Raw genomic sequence first — 24,491 nt, forward strand, 5'->3', positions numbered from 1 at the left:
TCAGCAGCAGAGCATTATAGATTTTGTTTTTAGCACATGTGGTGCAGCTTTTGGGAATGAGATAAAGCCTCAATTGTTTCAGTGGGCATGGATAGAAAATCCTTAAAAAAGCTGAACCAATAATAGATAATTGAATTAAAAGATAAGTTGTGTGGCAGGACAAAAAGTGAGTATATTCATCTGATTGAAATAAATCACAAATATTTGTGAATTTTTCAACTTTCCAAAAAAAAATTAACAACATTCTGCCCATTCTTGTGCATTAAGTCAAACTTTACAGCAGAAATGATGTTGAAATGACAGTGATTTAGTTACTAATAAGCTCAGGCTGTGCTCCGTTCCAGGTGAGCAGGTCTTTGCCAGTAAGGCAGGCAGGTGTATCCGCTGAGGTAAGACACTTCTGGTTATTAATGGATCCTCATCAGTGCAGCTTGAAAAGTGAAAGTGAGATTCCAGCCAGCTCTTTTTTTTAATTCAGCGGCCCCAAAAAAAAAGAAAAATCACCAATCGTCCTAAATAAACAAATTTTGGCACCAAAGCTGTAAACAAACCTTGATTTTTCTTCATCTTCACGAAAAAGGACCACTTTCTTGCAGCAATCAAACTGATTTTTGCAGATGTGCTGCCTTTGTAAGTGATTAGGATGCGTGAATACTTGGAGCTTTGGGTTTGAGGCAAAGTTAATCAGCAGTGCGTTAGAAAGTAGTTAACTAAAGCAGAACATCACATGCAAAAGCCAGCTGGGCAAGAAAATATGTGCATTTCAGAAAATACTGAAAACGACCTATCACCGCTACGTTTTCTCTGTTCACTCGGCTTGTTTGAATATGACCCTTTTGTGGCATTTCTGCATCCCGGCTAATAAAGTGTCCATAAAATGATGCCATTTCAGCGCAATGCAGCGCTGCATTTCAGAATTTAATTCAAAAGCTCTTGCCAGAGCTGCGAGTAAAGATTTCCGCCTTCCTCCACTGCACTGTTAGTTACAAGAGGGGGGGATATAAGCAACAGCATGTTGTGTCTCCAACATGACAGATTATTAAAGGCTTTGAAGCTCAAATTTAATTAAATCTCTGTAAAACACTGTAAAGATGCAACATGAAGGTCACGAAAGCAAGCGAGGAAGATGAAGAGTTGAGGATCAGAAGCAGCCGGGCAGCAGATTGTACGTGCAGATAAACATACCAGTGATGGACGTGGATGGAAACTGTAGTATGTTAGATTAAAATGGATTTAATAAGGTTTCTGTCCTTTATTTTTAGTTTTCAGTGATAAGAGGAGGATTAAAGGAGGGTAAAGATTCAAACATTTGATTGGTGTTAAATGACTCATTGTTTCACTAGCTGTGTTTCCATTACAGATATGTGCAAAACGTTATCAAAAATTGTACAAATTTCGAAGAAGAAAAAAAGAGATAATTTGGCAATTACACTGTTTCAGTGAAATCATTATTATGCAGACAAACACAAATCAACTCAAACAATAAATCACAATAAACAGGGATGTTAACAACACTTTGATTTACAGCAGATACATTCAAATTTCTGCCACGGCACCAGCGCTCATCATTCATCAAAGGAGACGTTGGCGTCTTATTCAGGCCGTGGGGTGGCGAGCTCCTCACACGTGGGAGTGACCACCAAATCATGGTTGTTTTTTAGATTGGGATTTTAGGTTGTTTTAGTTAGTTTTTAGAAATTGTTGTGTTTCCATTAGCTAAATTATCTGACTTGGTGTTCTGTGATGTGGACTGACTGCAGTGGCTAAAAATCCAGCCAAAATTCTCTGGCTGGGTCCGAGGAGGTCAGGTCATTCTGTTCAAAACTGGTGGTGTAGGATCCAAAAATGCAGGAGACCAGGTTTGGCGACTGAAGCTTTGGTGCCATTTAATGAATAAACTGAAAAATGGCAAAACCCTGGGAGCAACAAAGGCGTGACAACACAGAGCAGAGCAGATGACCTGAAAACCAAACACTTAAGTAGGCTGAGGACAATGAACTGAAATGAAGACAGCTGTGGATCATGATGAACCTGGAACTAGTGCGACTGACAGGCCCACTCAGACCCAAAACAAAACAAAACCACAGAACCCTCACAGGACCCCTCCCAAAAGGGCAGATCCCAGAAGCCCAAAAACTTGAGAGGAGGAGACATGGAGGGAACAAAAAAAAAAAAGAAAAACAAGTCCAGAAAACTGTTGTGTTTTTTTACATGTTACATTGCATTGTTTTGATAATGATGGACATATATAAAAGAAATTTGAGGCTCAAAATTGCATTTCTGATTATTTTTGTTTAAAAATGGCATGGTCATGTTTAAAAAACTAATAGGAACACTTTGAAAAAAGATCCAAAGATGATCAGAGTCGGACTTTAAGCTGAAATTCTAAGTTGCGTTCTGATTCATTCATTTATTTTTGTTGGGGCTTCAAGAGACCTTTCCAATTGACAAAATATAAAATACACACTTTAGGCATGTCAAAATTACTACAGGCAAATGTATTAAAATTGCCAAATTTACCAAAATAAATGCAGTATATGAAATATCACTTTTTTTCTAGGGTTTTACCATTAACGGGTTAAAAAAGAATACAATTTAAATACATTGATAACATTTTGAGTAAGGATTTTCATGCTGTACTACATGATTACAGACAAGAAACCTATCAAAAACAAAACCACCTGAAATTGATACTATTATAATCACTTTTTTTGTGAAGAAACAATACAAATTTGAATACCTCCCTATATCCAGATCCCCCAAGCTCACAGCTGACTCTCAACAATGCCATCGGCTCACTATTGAGTCGCAGAATGCTCCTTTCTATCAGCCTGATTTGTTCGGGATAGGGAAATCTAATTAACCACAATCACTGGGGATGCAGCGTGAGTGACATTGATGAACTCCACATTGGCAATTTCCTTCTAATTCCCAAAGTCGCCCACCCTTTATTTTAATTTCTCCTGCCCGTCACGTTAACGTTGATCCTTTAAGCTGGAATTTTAAACTGTGACACGGATATCTCCAAAATGTAACTGGAGGCGCATTTTCTGACAAGTGTGAGCTTGCTTTACCGCAGACGTTTGCTGGGTTTGGCTTTATTTGGCGAATAAAACAAATGACAATCATATTTAGTCTCACTGTAGTCCTTTGGCTTGCCTCTTATATTTTGCTTTGTCACCAATAGGGGAACAATTCAAAGGCATTGTCGGTGAATCATTCACTCCAGCAAGTCTAAAAGATCACAGTGGCCGAGCAGCATGGGATCAAGGGTAATTAAAGAGACAGAAGTCATCTATTTCCGGGCTGGAGTTGCACCAGCCCGGACAGACGCTACACCTGAGCCTGCACTGGCAATAAATCAAGATGAACTGAATTAGACTTTAATCAATACTCATCCGTAGCTGTCCGCAAGTTAAAAAGTGGCTTTTATTCACACACAAAAAAAAAACCTCTAACCAACATGTAAATCATACAAAAATCTGTGTTTTTAGAGTCCATAGTAAATATAGATCATTGTCCACACAGAAATCCATACTACACATCAACAGTGTGTCCGCGGGATATTTTATCCAGCTCTGCTCTCTTCCAATTAGCATCGCAGCTATAACTTTGCTCCGTTGCCTCGTTTTTCATTCCCAAATCCATTGCTTGAATCTTTTATAGGGATTTTGTTATCTTAGCGCCTAAGGACTATATTTGTTATGTGCTCCAGCTCAATCGCCGGGCTCAGCTTTGTGCTCTGCCAAGGCATTGACCTCCTTATAGTGTGCTGAGTTTATGCAGGACAGCTACATCCCAGCTCTCTGATAGGTTATTTCCCATATTTTAGAGGTTAATTAACCTCTAATGAATGTATTTGACAATATGCATCATATTTGTTTTGATGCATAGAGATTCAAAAGAAACAAGATTCCTTTGTTACTTCTGACTTTACCAAAGGCATTTTAATGCAAACGTTCATATTAGTTATGAAAGACGGTGTTCTGGCATAACTGGGAAATAATTCTTAACACCATTTGAGGCCTGTGAGGCTTTTGTCATAAACACTCACTATAACATGTCTTACTTTTTTAATGCTGGACTAAAGTGAAGCAGCAGTTCTCTGTAAAGAACGAGTCACTGTCGTTTTCTATTTGGATATTTTGGATTTACGAATGAGAGAGGCTGGTTTTATTGTGCTCTGACCCTAATCTTCATATATCCGTCCTGCTCTTTCCCGTTTTTGCATTGCACAAACTTTTATCACACAACAATGAGGCCATATTCTAGGATTAAAACATCGTTAATCATATAAACCTTACATCAATTAGAAAAAAGAGAAATCTGTAAACAGAGTCAGTTACAATTGGCTCCTATTACCCATGATTTTTTTTTCGTATACCATCCCTCACCCAGATTTGTCATTACACTTTTATAAACACAGATGCAGATTTTCAACATGTTCTCACACATTTAAAGTAATCCTTAAAAAAATGGAAAATCCAGTTTTAGAAGGAGTTTTAGTAAATAAATTGTTACACTGTAAGGTGTCTAAAAATATTGGCAAAGATTTTTACACCTTCCTGACACAATCCTGTATTTTATCCGGTCTTGGGACTTGGCCCCCTTTGTTTCTGCAAAGTTAGGCAGGAGTAGCACGAAGGGTCTTAACCAAAAACCCACTCTGGATAAAGCTCAACACACCTCCTGGGAATTGAACTGTGATTTCCCATGATCCAGTCCTGCACGTAACCATCATGCTGTCACCTATTCTAAGCAGCACAGCAGTTACAATTAGAAGTTGACCCGGTAATGCAGAGGATGAATTTCTGAGGGCTGTCACACTGTCCTACTGCCTACTTGGTGTTCCTTACTGTCAGAGATACAGAACATCTTTTAAAGGAAATTAAAGTGATGTCATTTCAGATAAGGAGTGCCACTTTTGCAGAATTATGCAAAGAAAAAAAACTGTAATTTTGTCTTATAATTTTTTTATTGTTAATGTATATCAGTATGGCAAATAATGGGATCCAAATCCCACAAAAAGAAGACGTGACTTACTTGATCTGTGTCAGTTTCCTAGGTGTGTGAATGCTTCCTGTAAAATATTAAATATTAAGATATCAAAATAAATAGGAACAAAAATATAAATAACACATTTGAAGATGAACAAAATGATCTGTATTTTCATATGACATTGAAATGTGAGAATCTAATCCTGGCTGCTTGGATCAGTAAATGCTCCATTTAAGGCTCAGTAGGCAGCGTGTAGTCATAATATTTCCACTTCTGTCTGCAACCAAAACACATTAAACCTCATTACATTGTTCACCAGCATGAGAGTTGTTGTAGAAAACCTGAATCCATCTCCTACCTGCTGATTCTGTTTCTAAATCTAGGGATTTGTCTTTAAGGCAGTTCATCAAGCTCTAATTGCTTGTAATAATAGCAACTGGGTATGTGTTTGTTCGCATGTCAGCCAGGTTAATCTGGAGGGGGTAGATTTTGCAGCTATCAAAATCACACATATTCCATTGGTGTTTTGTTCACCTACACAAAAACGTTTTTTTCCAAAAAATAAAAAGTTCTTAACCCTGTGATAAAGTAAAAGTAGCTCATGGCTTCCCAGACAAAAAGTTAACTGAGTTTGACCTCTTTGAAGGGCTCCTGATATGAATGCTGATCAATGTTTGCACCTGGAGCTGCACGGTGCCATGGCGTTTGCACTCTGTCACGCCTCAGAGAGCAAAACGATTCTCCAGATGCATAAAAACAAGAGCCTGATTCAAAAGATGTAGGCCGAGTTTGAAAACAAGGCGGCGGGCATAACCGAGTTCATTGATGTTTATGAAACAAACCACATCATAATGTTGTGTGCATTATGGTGTTATTCACTTGCAGCTCTTGAGGGCATTCGCACTGTCGGAGATTTTAACCCAGATTTCTTAGGTGAAAATCACATAGTGTGAAATGCGATGCTAAAAATGTACAGAATTATTCATCTTTATAGATGTCGTGGGTGGACTGAATATGATTATGGCTTATATTACAGAGTTATAGGAATAAAGGTACTTTTTATACTTTTGATGTTAAAAAACTTGCCCTGTTTTAGTTATTTTGACTTTGATAAACTGTAGAAGTGGTTAAGCAGAGATGTATAATATGTGTAAACATTGTTTATCATTTATAATATTTGTCATGCAAGTAACTGTTTAACTTTGGTTTATAGCTTTTTGCTGTACAGCTTGGTTTCTGTACTCCTTTGATTCACGTTTTGTCAGTTTTATCAGTGTATTTAGGAATTGGCATTTGAGTTATCTGATCTTCTCACTGTACTGTATTTTTGGTTCAGGAGTTTATTACCTTCTAGTTCAGATTTTGCTGTGTAACCCTTGTTCTATCCTAGGCACTTTAACATTGGGAGTTGGATCATCTAGACCCACTAGACCAGGGGTCGGGAACCTAAGGCTCGCGAGCCATATATGGCTCTTTTGATGGTCACATGTGGCTCGCAGACAAATCTTTAATTCAAATTTTTTTTCTTCATTAGACCAGTCCTTCTCGTGCGCGATGCGATGGCAGAGGCGCGCAGTAGTAGCGGTGCTTAGAGAGACAAATCTGCGCCAGCACTAGTATAAGTTTAAAATTGTCTATTAATTCACAGAGTTTGTACCACCCGGAAACCTGTGAATTGCCGTGCCTAAAACTGCGCGCTCCCGTCTCTGAGAAAGAGCGCGCAGTTGCGGGGACGGGATGTGTGAGGGAGAAAGCAGAGGGTGGGGCTGAGGTGTTGTGGGGACAGGCAGCAGGTGAATCGCGCAGGGATTGTAAAAACGTAAAACCCACTGCCTGTCACTCACTGCAGCGTGTGAGTGTGTGTTTGGCTCCAGGTCCGCATGTGAGCAGTCTGTCTCACATCTACAAAACATTCATACCAACCTAAGATCACGTTTAAAGTCTCAACGCCTGCATGAAGCAGAAACTCACCACGTAAACCAGACTAGACCATCAGCAAAACTACCACGAGAAATACTCATCATTTATTAGAAACAGCATAACAATGGTATTAAAAAGAATCCACAGACTTATTGTACTTTAAAAAGGTTGAAATTACATCAAATGCACACATTCACTTGTATTTTAGTTTTAAACATATTGTCGCGGACTGAGTTGGATGGCTGTTGGGCCGCGTTAAAAGTTCTGGAGTTCATTGACCGCATCAAGCAGAGAGCTGATTGGCTCTCAGTTCTGTCGCTCAGCCTGTTGTTAGGTAGTTTGGACCAATGGGGTTCAGCTATGGGCCGAATAAGGGAAAGGGGAGGGCTGCAGCGGGAGCAGGGGAATATAAAGTTGGGAGACGCGCTCTCGTGTCGGCGGGAGAGATTCAGGAGTTGCTGAATTAATTGTTCGGCGTTTGTTGCGGTCTGCAGTAATCGGAATAAAGAACCTTAAAAGAGGTTAAGTCTCCGTGCCTCAGTGTGGGAAAGGGACACTACATTATTGTATGGCTCTTTCGAAATTACATTTCAAAATATGTGGCGTTTATGGCTCTCTTGGCCAAAAAGGTTCCCGACCCCTGCACTAGACATTGCGCTGAACCTTTTTTCTTCAATGATTTGTGATCTTCACTGGTGTCCATGGATTACATGAAATCTTTCCACCTTTATCCACCTTTGTCATGGTAGGGAGAACACGTCAATGTGAGGGTGGGGCCATCTAAGATAGCATAAGGGTTAAATAATTAAGTTTAAATATATAATGTAAAAATATCTAAAATATGTAAGAACAGCTAAAAAGAAAGCAAAACATTTTAATGTTATTTAGCGCAGTTTAACCGTTTATTTAATAATGTTTCTAAAGTCAGTTTACCTGATAGGATGTCTTAGAACTTCAAATATACTTTTTAAAAAACCTTATTTAAAGGCTCACTCCGATGAAAATTGTGAATTTAGTGTTTTTAATAAGTTCTTGTGGTATTTTTCTGATGATGACGGACATATATTAAGAAATTTGAGACCAAAATGTAAAAAGTATTTCTTTGTTTAAATTGTTGTGAATCAAGAGCAAATGGAAACACGCCATTTGAAATAGAACGCTTTTGTGACACAGAAGACACGCTGGGCAGGCCACAAGGTCCAACTCAAAGCTCTCAGCTTTGGGGAGGGGAAAGGGGGCAGGGTTTGCTCCTCTCTGCAGAAACTATGACCTAGAAAACAACACAGTTTGTCTGATTTTGGCTAAAAACGGCATCATCATAGATAAAAATCCTTTGAAAATTGCTCAAAAGATGATCAGTGTGTGACTATATTAAGGACTTAATTTAACACATTTATTTCATGCTTAGGAATAAAAGAAATAATATTAAGAGTATTTAATATGTACAATTCTTTTTTTAAACAATTTGAAAGTGATTATAATTGATTATTAAGAAATATTTAAAGGGATATTAACTGTTTTTCTTTGTTAGTTTTTAAATACTTGAGCATTTTCAAAAATTGTTGATATGCCATGTTTATTTTTTTAACATAAGTGTAGGTTTTCCAAGACCGCATTTTATAAGCATTTCGAAAAAGTAGCTTATTAGCTAATTTTTCTAATAGCAAAACGAGCAATTAGCATATTGTTAACACTGCTAAAATGTTGTTTGCAATTTTAGGCTACATCTCATTCTTAATTACACATTTAGTGAGTCTGAATAAGACTAGAGGCTCATCAGCCACCAAAAATAATTTTTGAAAGTCTCACCTGAGAGCCTTCATTGCTATTTTAAAGATACCAAAGAGCTCATGAGAGCCACCAACACAATATCTGCCTAAACCACTTGAGACAATTCTGTGACTTGTATTATTCATCAGATCGCTCCCTGAAAGCAAGTGCCAGTGGCATAAAGCCACAACACATTCTGCTTGCTGCCTCCACGATGATGCAGTACATTACAAATTTAGCAGGGGTGCTTGAACCGCACCTTGAGAGGACATAATGTGATTATGAAAGATGACAAGGGAGAGACGGGAAGCCACCGGGGCCCCTCGGTTGTCAGCGAGGTGTGCTAAAGCTCATCCTGCTTGTTATTATTTACACGGCCCCTTCAGGACTGATGCAAAGAAAACGGAATTAATCTCCTTTTTTTTCTTCACGCCCTTCCAAAGGAGGAAAAAAAAAAACAAAAAAAACACTAATGTGAGCTAAAATTTTTATCGGAGAACAGCCTGTTTGACACAACTTTACTAAAAGTGCGGTGAACTCTGAACAGCATCAGCACACTGACTGAATAATTTAGGGCCCCTTCAGTAATGGCTAGGTGAAGATGTGTGGAACATGGTGGTGTTGTCTGGACACATCAGAGAAAATGGTGGCTTTTGTCTTTGCGTTGGGGATCCACCCGGATCCCTTGCATGCTATATAAAGGAAATGTGATTTGAGTGCACATAAATCTTGAAAGTGCTGAAATCGAGTTGTTTTCTTAAAGAGCTGAAAAAGAGCCTGTGTGCATTTTACAGGCATTTGCTTTATAAGCTTTCAATCATAGATGAGGTGCGTCCTCTCCTTTAAAAGCTTAGTGTAGAACATGTTATTGAAAAGTTTCATTAGGAAAAAATAAAGAAATACATTTTCAAGTATGATAATCCTTTTTGATGCAGTTAAAGACCCTCCCTGATTATCTTTTGTGTTTATTATTTATTATAGTGGTCTTTTAAAGGGTTTTTGTCATGCTATTCTTAAGCCTTTCAGAGTAAACTAAATCCATATATATATATATAGTAATATATTACCTTTGGCACTCTAAACAACGATTTTTTATGAACTATAAGCTATCTTCGCAGCTTATTTTCCTACCCGGAAGTAAGACGACTCCATCTCAGAGGCTCCGCCTTTCACTCCTTGTGGGTGCCGCCCATTTCATGACATCATCATCCAGCCTCGACAGTGTGTTTGTGTTTTGCCTACAAAAACAGACAGCATCCAAACTTTTACAAAGATTGATATGCACATTGTTCATTTAAAAGGAAAGCGTTTTAGCCAAACACCGCTAGATCCATGGAGAAAGTGGGGGTGTGTGTGTTAGCCTGGGGGCGGTGCTGAAGGGGCTGTTCTTCACTTTGTGGCGTCACAATGTGAGGACTCACCCGTTTTCATGGATTTGGGAGGGGCTGGTGCTCAGAGAGCCTGGTTTCCATAGAATGAGATCAAATTACCAACATTCAACCCAACGTTTTCCTGTTTCTCTTTCTTTATAATAGTATCTTCTGCCATTTTTTCCCGCTTAACTCGTCCAACTATTTTTATTAAAATGTTCAGTTTTTTCAGCTTTCTCCATCTATGACTTTTAGTCCTTCAAATCCTTGAACTTTTCAAGATATTCCAGGCTTTTTGCCTCCATTGAAATACATCGGGAATCCTTGGTGCAGAAGCTCGCTGTTTCAAGACCCGGGGTTGGCCTTTTTTATGAATTTTTTTTTTTGTTATTGTTCTGTTTTCACTTTATTTATGGTCAACTGTGATCATTTCTTTGTGTTTTTTTTTCTTTTTGCCAATTTTTCCCTTTTTCATTCATTTTTATTCAGTTTCATTTTTATTCAGCAACATAGCATTCAACCCTGAATTTTTCTTCTGGAAATGCAGCTCCTTCCAGTTATAATAAACTCAAAAGCTCTAATAAAGGCCCTTTAACATTTAAGTTTTTAATAAATGCACACATACAGTTTGCTAGATTTGTTGGTCTGGCAGCTAACTTGGCTAATAGCTGTCTTTGTTTTGAACATTGCAATTCAAAGATCAGCCTGCTTTCCTTTTAGCAATCGCTGTGTTGACTCTTGACATTACGCAAGACAGAAGTTTAATTTGTTTGATTTAGTAGGGATCATATTTTCAATTATTTTGGATTTATTAGTTTCTGGCAGGGTTTTGTATTTCATGTCTGAATTTCGCATAAAGTTTCTGTATTTAGATCATTATAATTAGTTTGCAGTCAAGGCTGCAGTTTCTTTTCTGTCTTTTTTGCCACTAAAATCTATGATGTTCCCCAGTCTTTTCTCTTGTTCTTTGATTTGATATTTTTCTAACTGAGATGAATTATTAAATGTTTTTATTGTTTGGCCAATCTTTCAGAAATAAGTCCTTTTTTGATGATTAATTCAACTCAAGTCTTTGGTTGTAACTTCAATTAAGACTTTAAACATAAAACACAAAATTAATATTTATTGGCAGAAATTTGACAATAAACTACTTCTAACACAAAAAACAGACAGTTGGTGTTTCTGTATTCTCAATGCAAAGACATTGTATTTTATTTTTAGATCTGACAAAGATCTCCTGGAGCTTAAAAATAAGAATAAACAAAACAAAAATTTTCATAAGTCCCAAACTTCAATATTATTCATGTGTGACGTAAGTCTGCGTTTCAAATACCATCTCTGCAATCTTTATCATTTTGGTTCAAGAAGAACATCCCTTAAATACATAATAAAATATATCTGTAAAGGTTGTTTTTTTAAAAGTTATTATAGAAAACTTCTATTCCGCAGTATGGGATAAGACGCACTAAAAAGCTTTACGGTTTTCTATGTGTAACTAACAAAGATGGAAGTTAGCGTAGTCACAGTAGCATGTTTTAGCGATATTAGTCTGATTTCTTACATGTTGCTAATAAGATTGGGAGTTACAGGTTTTGTTAATGCGCTGACGTGGCTAACAAGGATAAACAGATTACTACAATTACTGTGAGCGCTGGCAATAAAGTCTGACCGACATATTTATCTTTTACTCTTTTGTCTTGTTCCTAAAGATTGTTGGGCGCTATAACGCAAGTAAAAAAAATAGACCATTTAATTTGCGGTGCTCCATATCCGGTGAGCTCCATCTGAGCGCCCTGTTAAGCAGGAAAAGATCATTTTGGAATAGAACTTTGAGAAACAGCTTCCTTCACAGGATGCTAATCCTAGCGGGCAGATGCTGATGTTCACAATTCTCTTTGACATAAAACACACTAATTTGACAGCCCTTTTTTTTTTGTTCTTGAAAAGTGAGAAAGGTGAGTGTATCTTCTTAGCAACATCCCACCTTTCCCCTTTTTGCTCATCTTCCATCAGCATTTCTTCCTGTGTTATCTCCCGTCCTTTGAAATAGCACCTGGTATGGACTCACATCTCCGCAGCTCTGTCATGATGTAGTGCACACGCCTGCATGACCCGCTCTTAGCGTCACGCTCAGCCCTGCTGATGTGGATGGCAAATACGGCAGGACATCTTCATCCTCAGAGAGCTTAATGAGTTCTTGGAACGTTGTGGATGGGACACACCAGACCAGAACATTGCATGCTGTGTTTTCCCCTTTTTGTGCCAAGCCCCCACTGAGATATTTTATTTATCGTTATAGTTCAAATGACATTTTAGAATGTGATCGAGCGCAAGTGTGTTTGTGTGTTTCTATAGATGAATGAGATGGCCACAGCAGGGTTGTTTACTGTCTTAGCTGATGAAAATCTAATGATCCCTGCAGCAAAATGGGGACATCACAGCGGCGGCTACATCGAGGTATTGCCCCAGATAATGAAACCTACTGTAAATCCGTAAATCATGAATGCAGTCAAGACTGAGGAAAAGAAGATGGCCTTATCTGTCTTAATTTTTTTATAATGATCCTACAGTTAATAGGCTTATTAGTTGAAATGTTTAATTTAACAGTAGGTGTGTTTTTATGTGAAGTCTTTGTCACATGTACCTGTAGGGGGAGTTGGCTTGTTAAGGGGCTGCAGATTATTGGGTTGTCCAGGCTTTGGAGGGTCACGGACACGAGCGGATGCATCCTAAGGGGAGCATGAGTGTGTCTAGCAGTTGCTTTGAGGCTTGTGCGGCCAATTCAAGGGACATCATGAAAATGGAACATAAGAGTGTCGCGCGTGTGGTAAGGGTATCATGAAGTACATGGTACAAGTACATTAATTGGAAAACACTATTTGGATTGAGGAACAGTACGTTTATTTCACTATAACTTAAAAATTACCAACTGCATCACAGAGGACAACACATGTGATGGCAGGAAAAAAATGATCGAGCTATCATTAAACTCCAATATGTGTCCATTGGGGTGGCCGTGGTGCAGCGGTGGGGCGGTCAACCCATGATCGTAACATTGCAGGTACGATACCCGCCTTGCACGCCCATGTGTCGCAGTGTCCTTGGGCAAGACACTTAACCCCACCTTGCCTCTGGTGGGAGGTTGGCGCCAGTGTTTGGCAGCGGAGCCGCCATCAGTGTGTGTGTGTGTGTGTGTGTGTGAATGTGTGTGTGCATGGGTGAATGGGACTGTGACTGTAAAGCGCTTTGGGCCTTTGAAAGAAGGTAAAAAGTGCTATATAAGTATACGCAATTTACCATTTACCATTGGATGTCCATAGAGACTACACTCTTTTTGTCTAATATCCTAACTTCTAATAGTCAGTCTGCTAACAAGGAACACGCATTTATCACAGCAACAGCACTAATGGGGTCGTAGTACAGTGCGCAGGATTAAAACAAAAAAATCAAGTGGTATAAGTATTTGCTATACATGCATTCGCTATGACCTGTTGCTCGCAGCATGCGTGTAGAAAAAAATGTGCATGAACATTTTTATTCTACCGGTTCAACGAACTGTCCAGGACTTTGAATTTTGGTGTATGCTACCTGCATGCCTTGCACAGGTTTCCCAATTATTTATTTTTTACCCACAAGCAGCCCATATCATCCCATAATTGACTTTCTCAGTACAATACAGCTATATGTATGACGTACAACAGATGTGTTTATTTGGTATCTTTTTTTGGCAGTTCCACATCATAAATAGCTTGAATCATCACGTTGGTAAAAACTTCATGGCTGCCACCTCAGTTACTTTTGCCTGGATGGTTCCTTTTCATAACAGGAAAGTTTGGAGAAGTGACACATCCTGGCATATGCATATCACTGGTGTGTGTAGCTCAAAACGCACTACTATGAGGCATCCGTCAAACTGGCTCAAAGTATAAATCATGTCAACAGCAGCTTCTCTGCTGCTCTGCTGTAAAGGACAGATAGGAGTTGCTTTTGCAGTAAATGGAAAATTTTGTTTTTATTCCAGGCACTTGGCCCTGAATTGTTCTAATTTTTTTTTCTAAACCTTAGAGAAATGTAAAATTGCAGCCAACTTTGGCTTTTAATAAATGTAAGGTTTAAACACTGAGAGTAGATAAGGGAAATCTGTGTGAATGCATGTTGAAACATTTGTGATGAAATGTAATAACATTGGAATCTGGCGTAGCTTGACGCAGCTGGGTTTTATTCATGTATGTTAAATGTGTCATGGACTACAGCAGGTGTCACTCTTTTGAAGTGAGCAAATTAGATTGCTACATTAATCAGCAAACCCAGAGCGTTATTTTTTAAATTATTTCAATATTTAGTAATTAACATCATGTCACATTGTGCCTGTGCTCCAGTACACATGCAAATGCCGATTTTATTTTGGTTGACTTGTAGGTCAAATATGAAAAGAAAGGGTAACACCTGACTCAGTGAAATGAGATGTACCATTTGGTGTGCCATCTGAAAAGAGGCTCGAGTTAAAAGACCTGTTAACGTGGCTGCTGAGTTTGAAGAGAGCCCCCGCTGCCAAAAAAAGATTGCCTTTGATCATGAGAAAGTATTTTTCAAAATTTGGATAATTAAAGGCAAATTGGCTTATTCAGTCATCATATTGTGGAGTTCTTAGGTTTGATTCTGTCAGTTTCCTGCTTATTAATTGATCCGCTAGCTGTAGTTCGCAATTAAAATTCTCCTTTTTATTGCTGCCTCTCATTTTAGACAAGTCATTTCTTTAAAAAAACAAACTGTATTTCATCAGTCTAGACTAAACAACAGCGCTCAAATCAAGCCTTTTATTACCTTTAATTTTTGTGTTTTCCAGTTGCTCTGTCCCGATTGCTGTTTAATGAGCTCTTGAGTTCAGAACTGCCTTGAAATAAAATCCATTTTCTGTACCATCCATCCGGATCTCCTGAGCAGGAGTCACAGGACACCCCAGGCAGGTCGACAGTCCATCACAGAAGATTAAAACCATCTCCCTATCTTTGACTGAGCCCCTTTGCCATGTCAAAGCATCTCAGAGTCATCGATTGTTAAGACAAGGGACCTCTTAAGTGTCACGTTGGAAGCAGTCACTCTTCTGTCAGCCTCCAGACGCTGCAGTTTGAAGCTCTGGCATTAGCGTGTTTTCGTCTTCCACGAATGTTTTGTCCTCAACAGATTTCGGCTGCGTTTGTTAATCTAAACTTTTTACTGGCATGGTTCACTCACTGTGTAAACTGTATACTATTTGACAAAACAAAAAAGAAAAGCATTAATAGAAAGTGTCATAAACAAACCAGAGCAGGAATCCAAAGAAAAAGAAATGTTATTTTGCGATGAGGACTCTATATTGTCAAAGATTGTGTCTTTATGACAACACCAGTTTTTGACTTTCTTTATTTTGCGTATGCTTATTTTCTGTTCTTGGTCGGTGGTTATTACTATCCTCATTGAGTCATTTTGTTCGGCCAGTTGGTCCACCAACACAATATGTCCCAAGAAAATAATTTTCCTGCCGATCCCATCATCCCCAACAAACCATCCTGGTCTGAACACGTCCTGTAGTTTTATTTCTATAAGAAAATGTCCTTATTGGATTTAAATGTGCAACTGAAAAGGCTTGAAAACAGACAAAAGTAGGAATCCATTACAGGTTTATTATAACAAAGAGCTAAACATAACAACAACTCCTCTGTTTTGAAGCTAACTAATGATTAAATAACTAGTTAAAACCATTTTTTTAAGCATGTTGCATTTCAGAATAAAACGCCTTCTTTATTGTGTTCATAATTCACTAAGAAGACGGCGCACATTTATGTCATTTTATTACTTCATACTATTCAATCTAGTGATTTTCAGCATACAGTTTGACATATATTCTTTCATGTGAAAAACCAAATGTTCACAGACTGGATTTGTTGTTTTTTCTTATTATTGAAAAATTGACTTTTTAATTGGGAGTCTGTAATTGTTCTCACGTGTCACACCAGAACTAAAACTCGCCATCTTTTTGGAGCTCTGGAGGGTGGGGTGGGGGGTGTTTTTTTAGCAACATACTAATAGTTTCCAACAGAGCTTTCAATTCTAACAACCTGGAAACTGCTGTTCATGTCAATGGTTTTATTATTGCAGCAGATTAGGCCTTATTTAAAAAAAAAGCCTTTTAGAATGAATTACTCAAAAAGTACTTACATTAGAAAACACACAACGCATCAAGGACTTATAAATACACATGAAAAATATATCTAACCATTTTTTTTTAACCATATTGCAGATTTGATTTACTTCTGTGCTGTTTTTATTATTGCTAATTATTGTTGGTTTTGACCTATTGTGTTTTTAGTCACAGTATCTGTTAACAGCAGTAAACATGTGGCATGTTCCTTAAGCCTTAGTGCTTGGACAAACTTGTATACAGGTCATGGAGGCGCACAAAATATCAAGATCATAGACTGCTTGGTGAGCTTGTAGAGCGAAAATTATACTTTTTTATTCTTTTATTTATTAAGCTCTTTTATTCTTTTTTTATTCTATGGCCTTGCTGCAAGAGACAGGTTGTAGCAAACACTTAAATGACATGTAAAGGTAGGTAGCTATGGTTGAAGTACTAACAGATTTTCATTTTTCCAAACCCCTAATCCTATGCACTGCATAAGGGCTCCGTTAGTACTGTTCACGAGATAAGTGCGCTCCCCTTGTGTGCAGCTTGGTTGAAATAAAGAAATAAAACAATCAGAGCATCTTTTGTGTTGGCATCACAAGTGTCCCACTGGCATCTGGGCCCACTCGGTAAACAGCCTTACCAACGAATAGTGTGGCATAAGACCACGGTAGGACAGCTCCACTCATGTGTCATGAGTGTGTGTGTAATTTACATTTTCCTTACAAATACTGTACAAACAAACAAAATGTGTGGGCATTGAACGCACAGTGAAAGTTCAACAAAGTTGAACTTTGACTTATCAGGGTTAGTGACATATGGTTAGCGTCCTTTTAAAAACATGGAGGTGCCATGGATGTGGTTTGTGTCTGGCTGGAATTATATAAATCAAATGAAACCGAGTCTTTCATAAATCGGAATAGATCTGTGAAAGACAAAACCTGAAGCATGATTTGATTTTTCGCACCAAGCTTCTTCCAGCTGTGAGTTCATGCGCTAGTATTAGGTAGGGACAGACCTGTGTGAACACTGCATGGCATCACATACCCAGTCTGTACATATAGCATAGGGCTTCAGATGAACTCAGAAACAGTCTTCTAAAGGTCATAAGTGAACCTTAAGCTTCAGATTGAAGACCACTGAAACCTGTGAGACAAAAGCACCAATTTATTTGGCAGACATTTGGTCCAACAGGTTGGGAGCAACACCCTGAACAAGGACACGTCAACTGTCAAGGCCATGAAGCAAACAGCCAAGAGAGCAACGTGATCCAGCGCCCTGAAGCCACGTTGATAAAGGAAAAAAAAGATTTCTCATTTTTTAGGCAGTTTATCTCACTAGAATCATGTTGACGAAGCCTTTATTACACATTAAGCTAAGGGTATTAAATGAATCAACTAAACAAGAGCTCAACCCTTCCCTTATGCCAGTGCAACTCCGGCATATGGAGTTGATATTGGAACACATGTGGAAGCGGATCTGCTTGTGTGTCAGAAGGTAAACGAAAGGGTGGCTCACATCCTCGTGATGTCTCCTCCTGGAAGCCTTTTCCCCTCCCCTCTTACGCAAACCGTCCCTCCATTTTTCTTTGTGCTAATTAACGGGCAGGTTTGTGATTAGTTATGCGGCACATCTCCCCACCCCTCCATCATCCTTTCCTCCAGACATCTTTTTTTCCCCCCCTCTTAATAGAGCATGTGTTAAAAGCAGCTGGGTAGTCACAGACAACCCAGGCAAAAAAACAAACAAAAAAAACCACTCGACATGAGATAAACCCACGCACTGAAGAAAGCTGTCACGTGCACTCCAGTCCAAACACACACACACCCCTTATCTGGATTTCAACCTTCAACACACACATGTAAAAAAAATAAATAAATAAACAAACACTCATAGCAAGCGTCATTATCTCACATTGTTCATCACCCATTCAGGCGTTCAGCGCCATGTTCATGGAGTCACATTTATAAAGCATTGTTTGTATCTCGCTGAGTGACAGCTGAGCTTATTTCAATGTTGCACAAAGATGGGGCGGGGTGGGTGGTGGGGGGGTATACAAACAGAAAGCAAGCCCAGACATAAACAGATTGCCGGCGATCCTGAATACTAACAAGGTGCCTCGGCGCACACAATAAGATAAAAGAGTGTCATCTGTGCTCGAGCCGAGCAATGTCAAGGGAGAGGTGACTTACCCTTGAAATCAGGTTTCAATGCCTTACGAATGTTTGCAGTATATCACTTATTCCTGTCTTTATGTTGACAAAGAGTAGAAAAAGAAGAAAGCTATTTTTACATTTAGCCTTTTTGTAATCCTCCCTTCCCAAAAAATGTTAAATCCTCACAGATGCTTTAAAAGCGTTCCCAGTGGTATTTTTTAATAATGATTATGCCAATTTAGGCTAAATCAAAAACCTGTGTCGTTTTCTAAGATAAAGTCCCAATTCCTTCACTACTCACTACGTAGTGCGTTCGTCATTTTTTTAGGGCTGTCCGAACTCCGAAGTTCAGAACTCACTTGATTCAAACATAGTCTTTGTGAAATGTTTGTAGTAGTTTTTACTTCGGGAAAGTATTCCGTAAAAGTTTCCGAACTGCCAGGTCACTGGATATTTTTTAGTTGTGCTTGGGGAAAGATTTCGGACATAATTACTATAAAGCAGCACTAGGTTATTAGAAATTTGCCTCTGAGTTGTGGGTGGGACCTTTGGCTCAGAGCAACCCCGCCCCCATTTCCCGTTGCTGAGAGCTCTCTACTCAGGTGGAGCAAGGAGTTTTGGCCAACCCAGCGTATTTTCGACTTCACCAATAAGCACTTTCTCAATCGGCTCCAGATTTTAAGAAATACTCAGAAATACAACTTTGAGCTCAAGTTTCTTAATATATGTATTCAATCATTTGAAAAATACCTAAAGAACATGTTAAAAACACCCAAAACACTTTTTTTTATCAGAGTGGGTCTTGTAAGATCAAATTTACACCTTCTGCCTATCCTAAGCTGTTCTTGTGCTTTGCTGCACACTAACTCTCCATAATTAAGGTGGTTCTGTATTCAAAGACTAAGCTTAAATGTAAATAATTTGTTGTTAAAATAAAACAAAATTATTTAAGTCAATTAAGACTGATTTTTATTACAAGTACTCGTCTTTATTGCAATATTCTTTTATTCTGTCATAATTTATTGGGACATTTACAGAAAAACAGGGATGCTAAACTGTTCAGATAACATAAAACACAAGTGGTATATACCAATAATGCATCACTATAGAGTTTTTCTCATTTTTAAATTTTTTTAGCACAAAGCTAAAGATTTGCGTGTTGACCATTTTGATTTAACGTAAATTCCTTATTGTTGGGATTTTGGGGTTTTGATTTGTGTTACAGTATCTCGTACATTGAAACCTTTTTTCCTTTTTTAAAATTAATAATACATCCAGGATATATGGATTTATATAACATCTCAATATTGGCTGATGACCACAACGTGGCATGTTGCGTTGCGTAAGGGTGACATATCTCATGACAAATGAGGTCATGGCTCACGACTTAACAAGGAATAATGATAAAACGCATTTGCAGTTTTCAATAATTCCAAATGCATGTTTACGAGATGACAAACCACCAGGCACCACAGTGTTGTTGTTGTTTTTTATACAGCATGGTGTTTAAAAATGGTTATCAGATAAAACTCAAGATTATTGATGCTGTGTCTGCTTGCATGTCATGGTAAATTTCTGAATATTACCTTTCCAATTAATTAAGAAACTCACGCAGAAAATGTAAAATTGCTACTTTTTGTGATTGTTTACCCAAAATGTGACTTCTTATGGTTGTATGCAGATGACCTATTTTTAAGAACATCCTAAATGTGCATTGTCATTAAGATGAATATTAATTGCTAATGAGATAAGATGCTACAGTTGATTCAAGAATTGGTGACAAATAGAAATCTATGCAGTATAATATAATATGCAGGAATGGATAAAACAAGATCCTGTAACATACTGCGGTTTACATGGAAAGTAAAATTGTGCCACATACTAGCACAATTTGAGTAACTATATACATCCACAGGGATACGGTCCATGGGAAATGTCAACTATTAATGTAAATGGATATGAAAGAAAATATTTGGTCCGTGTCAGGAATTCTTCTCCACTGCGGATCTTGTTTCGTCTGCATCTCACCATGGACTCTCCATCCCCATTTCCTCCTGTGGGACTTGGCATTCCTGTCATTCAAGCACTATCAGCAAGCGTGCAGGCGCTGGCTGGGCCTGCCCAGCGTCATTTCCCTCCACTCTCTCCCCCTACCCAACACCCATCTCAACAGCATTAGTGTATCTCCCTTCAACATCCCAGCACACAGCGAGAAATCTACTTTGTGTCATCATTTACATTCCACTTTGGCCGTTTCTTCGTATGAAAGCCTTTTTGACTCGTGGTTCATGTTTGCTTTGGTTTTCTTGCTTGGATTGTCTGTCTTCTGCCATTTAACTAAGTTTGTCTCTTTTCTGTCTATCACAGGTGTAAGGAGGGCTACCACGGCCTACGATGTGACCAATTTGTTCCCAAGACTGACGCCATCTTGTCCGATCCAGGTACGCTGTCGACTTAGTTTCAATCCTCTTTTAGAAGATCAACATTAGCATGGAATATGTTCTTAACCCTTTAACACGGGACAAGTCACCTGAGTGACAGATACATAACAAAATCGTTGACATAACATAACCTTTCAACCGTTTGAGCGGGACGCAAGAGAAGAAAGTTTTCATATCGGCTTTCCACTGATATGCAACACATTACAAATGAAAATTGTTCCTTAACAGCATAAAGCGCACTGTTTCTTTGCTAGGGAATCGCTGGAATTAGGTTTATTGTTTAAACGGTTGTTAAATGTGGTGTTAAACTTGATCACTTTGGTTAAAGGTTATTTTTAAAGGTTCTTTTGAATCATATAGAGCACCGTTTTTCAACCTTTTTTGAGTCACGGCACACTTTAACCTTGACAAGAATCCCGCGGCACACCAGCATCCAAAGAAAGCAGAAATTCATGGTCTGTATTGATCGACAGCCCCCCCCCCCCCCCCCCCCCCCCCCCCCGCAATCTCACGTGGAATTTTATGATAATTGTGGCAGAAAAAGCAGGAAGTTGCGGCTGTTTTTTTTCTAAGAGATGAAATAAAAGTTAAATTAGAAAAATTTAGAAACTGTTTGTTTGTTGTGGTTTCAAGACGTTTCACAAGGACGATTCATTGTGCGCTGTCCCTTTAAGCCAATGCATCATGGAAGATGTAGTGTGAAAGCTGCCGAAAAAGGGCAGAAAGACTCGTGTCTCTGAGCTTCATTGTGTTGTTCACTTGTTCCACGGTCTGACACCGGACTCTGTGGAAAGCTACACCGCTAAAGATGAGCTTTAGCTGGTATTTTTGTTAGAACTGAGCGACTTTATCAGCAGAATTAAGAACAAGGAAGTGAAGACTTTAAGCACTTCTGATTGGTCAGACTAATGACATGTGATTAAGCCTTCAAGAATGATTGGCGGAGACAGTTAAAGGGGCGGGACTTTTCCTTACACAGTTATAGCTGCAGCTAAATCGCGGTACAGTCATTCTTATCAAAATCTCTTTAATAGAATTAAATAAACACAAATAAAACGTAATTTTAAGATTTTTTATATTCCTAACTCCTCAGTGTTTTATCAGGGCCTGTTTGGATGAACAAAGAGCTGATTTCCTGGAGATGGAAAATGTTTTTAGATCAGTGAATGAGGGCAATTTACCACGGTGCACTTGACCATCTCCCACGGCAAACTAGTGTGCCGCGGCACACTGGTTGAAAAACACTGATATATAGGATCCTATGTTGATGTAATGTATTTTCCATTCTATAAGGCACAATGGTCTATATTTGAACTTTCGTCAGATATGCGGGATGCCAAACTATAAGGTGTATGGGTTTATTATAAATTGGTTGTTTTTAAAAAACAGTGGAGGCTTTTAAGTGCGCCTTACGGTGCAGAAAATACGGTAACATGCAAACAATTATAAAAACCATAAAATATTGTTATTTACTTACAGGAAAAAACTATAATGCAGCTCACCTCACAGATAATAAGGTTAAACCTTATGCATTAAACCTGTGCTATCTTTAATTAAGGTCTTTAATCCTCTTTTTTTTTCTTCTCCTTCAGTCTGACTAAAGGGAGGGAAGCATTTCTATTTCTTATTGCATTAAAAAAATGCCCTGGAGCCTCTGCATCCCCACGACACCTTTGTGGTTAAGTTAAAAAAACTAAAGCAGATCTCAGATGTACACGGAAGAGAAATTGATGGCCCCGAGCCTTTCTCATAACGCTGTGGCTTTACAAATTCCCACAGATTTCAGGGACAGACTTTGCTACAGGAGTCAGAAAGAAATTTAACTCCTGTATCCTTCAGACTCAGGCTCTGTGAGAGTCCATTAACGGGGTCACAAGCCATTGCCACAAAGCGTGTTTTATGCTCTAGCGTGGCACAGTTTCCACACTGGGATTTATTTTATCTTCTATAGGCAAACATAAATTTTCCTGTTTGTCCGACTCAGGAGAGTTTTATGTTGTTCTTTGAAATAAGTCACATCGTAATGTAGTTTTTGCAGAAACAAGGACACAAGTAATTTACACCACATTTATAGAACATGTTAAAACATAAAAAAATACTTTATAATAATGTTCCGAGGGAGAAAACCACACACACTAAAAAAGCAGACTTCTGTTCAACCTCTACATGCTGCCACTAGGGCAGTTAATACGCAGTAATAACATATCTTATCACCTGTTGTCACTGACAACAGGTCAATATGGGCCGGTGGATTCACTCAGCCACTGCCTCCAACAGATCAGTGCGTGGATGCAGAACAACTTTCTCCAGCTAAACTCAAACAAGACCGAAGTTATTATTTTTGGCCCACAGAAACAAAGAGAAAGTGTCAGCAGCTACCTTCATTCTCTGTCTCTTAAACCCTCAAATCAAGTCAGAAATCTAGGGGTAATCATGGACTCTGACCTGAACTTTAACAGCCATATCAAGTCAGTAACATCAGCGGCATTTTATCATCTGAAAAACATTGCCAAAATCAAAAACATAGTGTCAAAGCCAGACCTGGAGATACTTATTCATGCATTTGTCTCCAGTAGGTTAGACTACTGTAACGGCCTGCTCACCGGCCTGTCCAAACGAGCTGTAAAACAGCTTCAGTACATCCAGAATGCTGCTGCTCGAGTCCCCGCCAAAACCAGGAAGTATGATCACATTAGTCCCTTATGAGGTCTCTGTATTGGCTCGCCGTACCTCAAAGAATAGAATTCAAAGCAGCTCTGCTTGTGTACAAGTCTCTCCATGGCCGCGCACCAAAGTACATCTCTGACATGTTAGTGCCATATGAACCATCTCGTACTCTGAGGACCTCAGGGGCCGGCCTCCTGTTGATTCCCAGAGTCAGAACTAAACAAGGGGAATCAGCGTTTCAATATTCTGAAGCTAAAATCTGGAACAGCCTCCCTGAAGTCGTAAGACAGGCCTCTTCTGTGTTCATGTTCAAATCTAGACTTAAAACATTTTTGTTTAGCCGTGTATATGACTGAGAGGTCCTATCTGCACTTTTCTTTCCTTTCCTTCCTTTATTTTTAAATCAATTTTCAAATTTTTTCTTTTCTTTTAAAGTAAATTTTACGTTGATTATTTCTATGATGTATTGTGATTTTAATGCATTTTTCTGTTTTGTGAAGCATCTTGAATTACTTTGTGTATGAATTGTGCTATACAAATAAACTTGCCTTGCCTTGCCTTGCCTTGCCACTTCAGAACCATGGTCAGCACCCACCTTAGAGGGCTGAAAAGATTGGCTGATTTATATACCTGTCACACAATTTACCAAACGTGCATGAACAATGTGTGTTTGTTGTGCTGTTTATATGCAATTAATTCATGATTGTACTTCAATTTTATAATTTTTATGTGATATGTGCACTGTATACGGGACATCAAAGTTTCCGTATGCAGTTTGACTGTTGGACATATGTGGAACGGTCGTGGAAAGCCACAAATTTGCATATGCATTGCTCAAAAATTACACAATTCCGTACGACTTACGTAATAATTGAATATAAACTAAGTAAAATATGCATAAACTGCGTAATTCTCAACCAACCAAACTTTTTTAACAGCTCAAACCACATTCACTTAAAGATGCGCATGCTGAAACCCTCAACGGACATCTGCATATCGACGG

The 24,491-nt window shown here is 38.6% G+C and overlaps 1 protein-coding gene across 3 annotated transcripts in view; it reads left to right on the top strand.

Moving 5' to 3' along the window:
• Window positions 1–24,491, top strand: part of LOC101163116 (pro-neuregulin-3, membrane-bound isoform) — a 255,441-nt gene that overhangs the window by 184,273 nt on the left and 46,677 nt on the right. For all 3 annotated transcript variants that reach the window (XM_011487979.3, XM_011487980.3, XM_020712193.2), the window contains one exon: window positions 20,748–20,821. In XM_011487979.3, the coding sequence (XP_011486281.1) occupies window positions 20,748–20,821 (74 nt within the window). The remainder of the gene's footprint in view (window positions 1–20,747; window positions 20,822–24,491) is intronic.

Source organism: Oryzias latipes, chromosome 19, assembly GCF_002234675.1.
Source record: "Oryzias latipes chromosome 19, ASM223467v1".
In the NCBI taxonomy this organism is placed as follows: domain Eukaryota; kingdom Metazoa; phylum Chordata; class Actinopteri; order Beloniformes; family Adrianichthyidae; genus Oryzias; species Oryzias latipes.